Source organism: Notolepis coatsorum, assembly GCF_963971535.1.
Source record: "Notolepis coatsorum genome assembly, contig: SCAFFOLD_2908, whole genome shotgun sequence".
Lineage (NCBI taxonomy): Eukaryota > Metazoa > Chordata > Actinopteri > Aulopiformes > Paralepididae > Notolepis > Notolepis coatsorum.
Genome location: NW_028171439.1, coordinates 5,208 through 15,000, shown reverse-complemented (window position 1 = coordinate 15,000; position 9,793 = coordinate 5,208). Strand labels below are relative to the sequence as shown.

The following is a 9,793-nucleotide window of genomic DNA, read 5'->3' as shown; positions in this document are numbered from 1 at the left end:
GCCAAGATCGGGGTGGCGGTGGATACGCATAAACACTTCCTGCGTCTGCGCACTGTCGAGGAAACGCCACAGGACGTAATTAACGCGACGAAACTTAACCCGACGGGGTGAAACCCACTCGGATTCCTCCCCGATGGGATCCCTGTTTTCCGTTTTTTTCGGAATTCCATTTCCTGTGTAACACGGAAATTCAGTTTCCTGTGTGAGATGCTATTTACTGTCTTGGCGGAGATCTCACGAAAGGATTTGGTGACTTTGTGTGGCGCAGGGGAGGGGGGGTTGCGCCATTTATGACATTCAGATGATACTCCTACTGAAAATTTCACAGGGATGTTGTTGTGAGGCTCCACTGTTACACAGCTATGAAGAACCCCGTGTTCGGGATGAGAAGCGGGCGGGGCGGGGAGGGGGACTCTGAGGGGGGGGGGGGGGCTTGTGTGTGTGTACGTGGGAGGGGATGTACATATAAATTATTATTTAAATTATACAAAATGCATGTAGTTTATACATGTCTTATCTATATATGGTGTATGGATATATTTGTGTTATTTATTGAAGAAAAAAAGTCTTCAAAGGAGAAAAAAATCCATAAAAAAAGGAGAGGATGAAAGCTATGAACTCCTCGTGAGGCGATGATATAGCCAGGGCTGGGAGGCGGACAGTGAGACTTTACATGTGCCTTGACCAACCATGGTGCAGGAGAGAGTGAGAGATGTTTATTCTTCAAAAAGACTCGTCCTTTGAGGGAGGAAAGATTGCCTGCTGCTTCAGTTCCTTCTTTTCACAGGGACATTTCCACACAAACATTTTATTCTGTCTAGTTCCCGTATCCCGGGAAGGACATTGTAACGGGAATCGTCACTTTCAGATAAGACTTGTCGTGATTCATCCACCCAAAACGTTGTTTCTGAACCTACCCCTTACCTTAACCCTAACCATAACCACTTCCACCTCAGACACATTTTAAATCAACATACAAAACGTCCTTCTTGGCTACGGGCTCTAGACACAACACCCGTTTGCTAACTTGTTTGCCTTCATTCTTGGGCAAATGCGACGGCCGTCGCTTGTCGATGATTGGCCCCCCTTCACTCACCCCGAACATGTCCGTTCCGCGTCACCCTGTCCCATTAGCCGCGCAGAGGTGGGTCGTTCTCTTCCCAATCCGCACAGCGATTAGACGAACGTGCGCTAGCACGATTCACGTACCTTGAAAAAGTGCTCCAAAATGTACCCCAACAAAAATAAATTGCTGAATGCGAGCGAACCGTCAACCGCATCTTTTCTGCCCACTGATGTCTTTTTGAAGCATAAATAATGACCTCTTTAAGTTGAGGGGGTTTATAAAGTGGTGATTGTTAATGACCAGGCTCCAGACTCGAGGAGACCCACTAAAAAAAAACAAATAGATTAATAGAACTTTCTTATGGTCCACTGTCTTGTGTCTTCAGGGGGTCCAGATATTCTACCAGAGCACTTCTCAATTCAACCCCATTAAATATAGAAACTTTGCAATTGGTTTTGCATTTGAGAGAGAGAGAGAGAGAGAGAGAGAGAGAGAGAGAGAGAGAGAGAGAGAGAGAGAGAGAGCGCCGGTTCCCCACATCTCACTATAGGTTTGATAGGACGCCGTTCTCCCTTCAAAAAGTATTTCCATCATTTGACTTTTTTCGAAAGAACATCCATAGACAATACAATGGATGACTGGTTCGGCTAATGGACTTCTACCATCAAAATTCATTCACCGTTAACGAGCAGCATTCGTTTATAGAGCTCACACTCAAGATGAAGATATTAACTGGTGTGTGAAATACCTAGTAGTGATCAGGGGGTGGGGGTCTCCTGCTAAGACTTCCACAGGCAATGGAAAGGCAACGGACCAGGCCATACACACTTTGCACACACATCACCCCAGGATACATTTGTACACAATAAGGTCACACGCAACAACTATAGCCCTGCAACAGAATCAACACGGCAATGTTCCTTTTCTGTATTCATACAGTATTATTGCCTTGTCTCCGATTAGCTATGTTCAGCCTGGCTGGGGCTAGCCATGGTCTAGCATGGTATGGTTGGGTTTGTGTCTAGGGATGCCCCGATCGATCGGCCACCGATCGTTATCGGCCGATAATCAGTATAAATATGCGATCGGTGATCGGTGATAATGCTTTATTTTCGCCGATCGTCAAAACCGATCTCACTCGCTGAGTTCTGTCTCAGACACCGGGAGCTGCACACAGTCTAGTCTAGTGGGATGGGACCTCCATGAGCTAACGTTAGCTACCGTTACAAAATGACAACTATTCACTTTTAGTTTAATACATGATGAGGCATTGTCTAACCGAACGGTATCTAGCCGGCTAGCTACTGATAGCTCCTGATATCAACAAATGCTCCAGCAATAGTCTACTAGTGTATTTGATTTGATTTTATTAGGGATCCCCATTAGCTGGTGCGATAGCTTCAGCTGGTGCGATGTGCTAGTCTTCCTGGGGTCCACACACAAAAAAACATACAAAAACAATCACTATTGCAAAAAACTAAATTATTAAAAGTCAGTACACACAATGCATAATGAACCTACTGTAACAATTAATATAGCTAAAATTACATTAGTGTAAAACAAAAACAAAAAATTACTTTACAGTGTTAAAAACAATTTAAAAACAATTTAAGATTATTTTTAAAAGTGAATCTACTGTAAATGCAGCAGAGGTTCCGAGGCAGGCCATTCCAAAGAGTTAATGCTCTAAAAATAAAAGATCTCCCCAAAGCGCTGGTTCTAGGACCTGGCAATTCAAGCTGCCCACTACTGGAACCTCTAGTGTAATGCTCGTGCACAGTATTACTAAAAACAATCTGATTATGTATAAAAACAGGAGTTTTACTGCTCATGACCAACTTGAACAGCACAAGTATATTAAAAGACAATCTATTTTCAACGTTAAGCCAAGAGAGGCGGGCATGCATACGGCACATTAGACCACACACATTAGACCTTAGTGAGCAGCCCAGTACCAACCGTGCTGCCCTGTTCTGGACCACCTGGAGCTTCCTGAGGTCACCACTGGCAGCAGATGACCACGTCGCAGAGCAATAGTCAAGATGACATAAAACTAAACTTTGCACTATCTGACATAAAAGGGGACGGGCAACAAAAGAAGCACATTTCCTGGAAATACCAATTGCTCTTCCCATTTTTAAAACAATATAATTAATATGCTGAGACCAAGACAGAGTGCAATCCAGCATCACTCCAAGGAGTTTAGTACTTTCAACTTGTTGAACTGCTGAATTACACAAGTTTAAATGAAGCTTTGGATTTGTAGATAACCTGTGCCTTGTTCCCAGCACAATACATTTAGTCTTGGAGATATTAAGGACAAGTCTATTACATACTACCCAGTCATGCACAACTTTAAGTTCTCTACTCAAAACTTCATTAAGTACATACATTGCATGATGGTGCAGCGTAATACAATGTTGAATCATCTGCATAAAGAACTGTTGTAGCACATTTGGTAGCCCAAGATAGGTCATTAGTAAATACAGAGAAGAGCAAAGGTCCTAGGCAACTTTCTTGCGGCACGCCACACTCTAGACCTCTGCTACTGGACAGGCTGCCATTTAGATACACCTTCTGTGATCTAGAGGACAAATAACTTAGTATCCACTTTAAAGCAGAAGAGTTAAAACCATAACATTTAAGTTTATCAACCAGTAGAGAATGGTCCAGCACATCAAATGCAGCACTAAAATCTAACAGCACAGCTCCCACCAACATAGAGTTATAATAGCTTTAAGCCAGTCATCAGTCATCTGTATCAAGGCAGTAGAAGTAGAGTGACCAGCTCTATAGGCATGTTGAGAATCTGTTGCAAGCTTGTATGATACCTCTGTTAGCTCACGTTAGCTTAGCTCACTGTTCAAAACGAAATGTCCCATTCAACTAAATAGTTCACTGAGGCATTGTCTTAACGTTATATTTCCGGATAGCAGTAGCTACAGATAGCTCCTGATATCAATGTCTTATAACACTCATTCGATGCGTATTTGAGCCCCGGCTTGCATCGCAGTCACAAACGGGAATAGCTGAGGGAGTAGGGTATATCTGCAGAGCCTAGGGTAAATCCGAATGTGATTTGATCAAAGCAGAGTATACGCACAGACGGTGGAGATAGCAAGCATTTTGACTTGTTGCGTGGTGGCATTGTCTCGCAGATAATACAACTACAAGTACAAGTCTAATTATATAATATATATATTTTATAAAAAAATATTTAAATATATTTATATAATTTTTTTTTTTTTATTATTATTAATCAAAAACTATCGGTATCGGATCGGTATCGGCCGATATGGCTCAAGACGATCGGTGATCGGTATCGGTGGCAAAAAAACGTGATCGGGACATCCCTATTTGTGTCGCCATTAGCTATGTTCAGCCTGAATGGGGCTAGCCATGGTCTAGCATGGTATGGTGTGGTTGGGTTTGTTGTGTCTCCATTGCATGTATTGTAAATTCTCTGATCGCTAGGAAATCTTTCAAAGTTCACACCGCCAACTGTGGCATACGACCTAAACCGCGACGATACGACAGTCCCATCCGGCTTTGGCCCGGTTGTGAAAGGTGTCTGTCTCAGCCGTGGTCCAGCCAAGCTTGACCAGGTTCTAAAGACAATGGAGACGCTCACTGTGCGCCAGACAGGACGCCTACTAGCTAATCCTAACCCATGTTTGCTTCCGTGTTCGCGTTTTGCGCTCTGATTGGCCACTGACGTTTCTGGTCGCGCCTATCGTGTGATGGCAAGTTCTTTCGCCGGTTTAAGCTTAGGCACTCTTTCGAAGTTTCGAAGTTGGTTAAGGTTAGAGTGTGGATCATAGTAGGCGTTAGGTAGTTTGCTGCTGGTCGAGGCGGAAATGGTCGCGTCACGCGATTGGGCGCACATGTCACATGACCAGAAACATCAGTGGCCAATCAGATCGCAAACATGCAAACATGGGTTAGGATATGAATAGACGCAGACAGGACACAGCACGGCTAAACCCTGGCTAGTGGAGACAAGACACCATGTGTGAATAAAGGTTTTGCAAATTGAATAATGGACATAGTAAGCATTCAGGGTGTCAATCAAGGGCTAAGACCCTCCACCCCCCACATATTTCACACCCTGACATTAACACTCTGTCAGTTCACATAAGCATCAGTAGCCTTCGTAGAACCCCTCCGCCATTACCTCACTGCATCGGCCACGTATGCGATATTGGGATTTTCACAATAAAAGCCCCTGGAGTGGAACATGTGGAAGATGTGCTGTTAGTATAGGAAGTGTTGAAAAGTGGGACTTTTACGACGGTATACATGGCTACATCTCTTTGCTCCCCCCTTTTGTTGGAAAGTGATATAATTTTAATGTTTCTATTAAAAAAAAAGTATGAATAAGCTCACCCTCATTCACTGTCAGCTGGATGAATGATTGATTACGAGAACACGCCACGTGTTGTCCATACAGTAACTACTGTGTTACACACGTGGGAGTGTTGAAGAAACGTTAATAGCGACACCATTTTAAGCTGGACGGAGTCGTCTTTTAACACATGTGTTCAGGGGACAAAACTGTGTGTTTTTAAAGTATATTTTGTTCAGGTGATCTTGTACAAAGCATTAAACAGGCACACTATTCCATAACTCACAATGCTGCTGTAGAACGATGGTTCTAAACATGAGGGTTGCCCCCCCCCCTTATTATAATAAGAAGAAGAAATACAACATTGTCCCAGCCTCTGATTGGCAGGTCATTTTACACATTGACGAGGAACACGATGGTGGGCTAAAAACATCTGAATGGTTGTTAAAATCGTGGCTGAATGTTAACTTGAGAGCTCGGTATTGCCCTTGTGAGGTTTAGGGACCAGCAAGAGGGTTATGAGAGGGTTGGTAGGTAGGAAGTCCAATAAGAATACTGGGGAACAAGAATATGAGAGAGAGAGAGAGAGAGAGAGAGAGAGAGAGAGAGAGAGAGAGAGAGAGAGAGAGAGAGAGAGAGAGAGAGAGAGAGAGAGAGAGAGAGAGAGAGAGAGAGAGGCTCAGGTACATGACACCTTGGTCAAAATAACAGCCGATAGAGAGTCTAAAAATGCCCAAAATCAAACTCCCTCCCCCAAATCTGGAGACGTACAGCGAGAGGATGATCTAATCTAATCTTCAGATAGTTCATTAGCAAATTCCCCCCAGAGGTGAACGAAGGGCAGGCCACGTGTTAGAGTCCCGCTGGCACGAGAAGAGAGGATGAGTGTGTGAGACTGTACGGGAACAGACAGGTTACATCAGAGAACCATGCCAATCAGAAGAGACCCAATTGACCAACCCCTTGGAACACTGACCAATCATAACCCTGACGATCTTAGGAAAGAAATGTAACTTAAATGTGAACCACTTTGATGAACCTGCAATGTTCAGTACTCCTTTTCAGAGTTTGAATGTAACCCAAAATGTGTGTTCCGTGATAGAGGATCTTGCACGGAATGTATGTGTGGTTGTCTATATAATGCTGTTACGCAACATGACGTAGTCCTATTAGCTATAAATAGTCTGGTCCAACAGTATTACTGCTGTACCTCGAGAGACACAAGTCCCCTGTCCTGCGTTAGTACTGGAACACAATTATTGCCAAACTTGAATGATACATAGCAGAACACTGCGCTATATTTGACCATAAAAGTCACGTCTCTCAAGCTCACAACCTGGGTGGGGGGAACACAGGGATTTCAAAAGCAATTGTAGTCAGCTTTGCACACGTCCAGCCAGCCCCTTTTTTAGATGCAAACCACCTCATACACAACTAAGGTCCCCAACTCATTCACTCATCCAGTCATTCACTCGTTCAGTCACGGTTAGCCACCCTGCCCCTAGTGGTGGCCCACAGGCATGGCACTTTGTGTATTTGGTTTCAGAACCCATGGGATTTCTCCAGAACTGCAGAACGGGGTTTTCTGTGCGGGGCCCGCTCGCGAGGTCATGTGCTGCCGATTATCGTCGACCAAAGCCTCTCACAAAATGTGACAACGCTAATTAGTGACTAATCGTGATTATCCTCCCACTTCTCACTTGTCCTCATTAACCCCGTCCTCATCTGTTCCCCCTTACTGACTCCACCCATGCGGTATGGGGCAGGTGTTGTGTTGCCCATCAAAACCTAATGCAACACGCATAGTAGCAGCGGCGTTTGTTTTACATGACAGTGCCGGGTGGTAAGGGAGCAGAAGAAAAGGGGTTTTGACTCTGATGAAGATGCACACCATGCGCTGAAAAGTCTTTAAGAAAACAAGTTTATTGCCTTAATTTAAAGGTGCTATAGATGCAAATTGTATGTAGAGTAATCTTTTTGAAATTTAAATAATACATCCACAGAGCTTTTAGAAAGGTATAAAGGAATACAATTATTGCTTTTCCCCCTAATTTTTTTTATCAATTAAAATCGTTTTGCGGGTCCAAAATGTATGTTGTTGTTTACATGTTTTATGTGCATGTATCCCTCCCTACTTCCCATTTCCCCACGTGGAATGCACCTGATTGGATAAATGACACGCTGGTGCTCTAGTGCGACATCTAGTGGCTGAATGTTATTTATAGCACCTATAAATATGTGAATGAATGAATGAATGAAAACTTTATTTAACAGATTGCAGAATGGGTACAATACAGTACGGCTCAATACATACAATTGTTAAGGGGATGCAGACCTGAGAAAGACGTTTGTCTTGTTTCCATCAGGGTCCCCCATTTTCAATTCATATAGACATATATGACATACATGACATACAGATAGTCAGTACTGCTACATCTATACATTTATGACATACCAGATTTGCAAATACAGTACTGTTTGTGATACAGAAGGAGTCAAGAAAAGGGAGTATATACATTTGACGTAGAAACTGTACATTGGAGGTTGGGTGGGGGGGGTTGGGTACATTGGGATATTGACAACCATACTGGGTAATTTACATTGGAGGTGGTTGGGGGGGGGGGGGGCGGGGGGCACACTGTATAAACAAGTAACACTGTACATTGAGGGGGGGGGGGGGAGGAGACACTGTACAAACAAACACAATTGTACATTGAACTATTGACAAAAGTTTGTCAAGTATTGACAAATGTGTGCTCCAGTGTTCTACTTTGGACCAAAGGCCTAGGTTTCCTCTCTACTGTGTGTATGGCGGGGTTGGTTGGAGCGCGTGAAGCGTCTCCCTTCAGGGCTTAATCCCTTCCTTGTTGTGTGGGTAAAACCATGGATATCTATAGAACACTAGATAGCTTAAGGCGGAGTCACCAGTGTCACTGAACCGCCGCCATCTTGCTCCAGTTAGCCTTGAGTGAGAGTGAGTGAGCTGCACAGACAAAAATACTCATAACTCGCTGAAAGATGTAGTTATGATACTGCATACTTATAAAAAAAAAATTAAAGATATTTTTTTTTTACAAACCGCTTGAATCATAGCCACGTTAATAATGCTTGTAATAAACCAAACCGTTTGTAAATCCGTCAATATTTCAGCGAGTTATGAGTATTTTTGTCTGTGCAGCTCACTCACTCTCACTCAAGGCTAACTGGAGCAAGATGGCGGCGGTTCAGTGACGTCGCTCTCCATTGGCCGGCAGCGCGGGCAAGCTATCTAGTGTTCTATATATATCTATGGGTAAAACTACTGAGGATGCCAAGTCAGAATGTAATTTTTTTATTATATTTTTTTTAACAACCTATGTTTTGATAATGCGTTATTAGATCTACAACCCGTTGCAATATGGGACCGTTATGCTATAAGGCCGATAGCGGCATCGTTTCACTAACAGAGCTCAAAGAAAGTGTTACAAAGTGGCGGAATAAATTTAACCACATCGTCTATGTTTGGATTCATTAACACATTCGCGGCCATTCGATTTCCCCATCTAGCTATAGCTGGGCTAGCTTTCCATTACATAGTTTCACTGTGCGTCACCTTGTTTGTAGAGCTAAATCTATATTTTATATTATAGCTATGGATACAATACCATGGTTATTTGACAGTAACTATCTTCCGTTCAAGATGCAAAAAATAATAAATGTTTTCATGAATACGTTCATGCGTTATCCCGTGGTGAATATAAGTATAATTTTGAAATGATCCATGGGCTAATTCCTGGGAATTCTACTAAAACCATTGGCGTTTCGGACACGCTACTATTTTCAAATAAAAATCTATATCATAGGTATTATGTTTCATCATGAATGCATGAAAGGGGGGGGGGGGGTCGTTTCTGATTATTTTATTGCCAGTAACGTCCTTCGTTATTACCACAACACACACCGATCAGGGGGATGGGTATGATAACCTTGCACGATCAAGCAGAAATTTACGTCAGATTGTCCTTACCTGTGGTCGGTGGTATTCCAAAAAGAATATTTCAATTATTTGATCGCCATCTGGTCCATCCTACATGTATGTCCATCTGGTCCACGACATAACCCACCACAACATATGGATCGGGGGTCCCGAAAACAATTCAATGCGATCGAGTGAAGCCCTACTGTAGGTTTCCCACTTGAAAAGTCCGTCCGAAGCGGTTTAAACGTAGCACCCGGTTTGGAACAGGGTTTACTGCACTCTCGATACTGCCTACTAGCAGGATCTGGCCGGTACTGCACCTTCAGAGTCCCAGTATGCCTTTTAACGGCAACATACAGGTCCCTGACATTGAATAGGATATAATAAAAAAAAAAAAAAAAAAGGAAAACGATCCAAAAACGTA

General features: G+C 43.1%; 1 protein-coding gene across 1 annotated transcript in view; it reads left to right on the top strand.

Moving 5' to 3' along the window:
* Positions 1-79, top strand: part of ntf3 (neurotrophin 3) — a gene marked incomplete at both ends in the record, with an annotated part of 875 nt that extends 796 nt beyond the window's left edge. The window contains 2 exon segments of the mRNA XM_084339177.1: positions 1-9; positions 11-79. The exon segment at positions 1-9 is cut by the window's left edge and continues 343 nt beyond it. Coding sequence (XP_084195303.1) covers positions 1-9; positions 11-79 — 78 coding nt within the window.
* Positions 80-9,793: the final 9,714 nt, after the last annotated feature.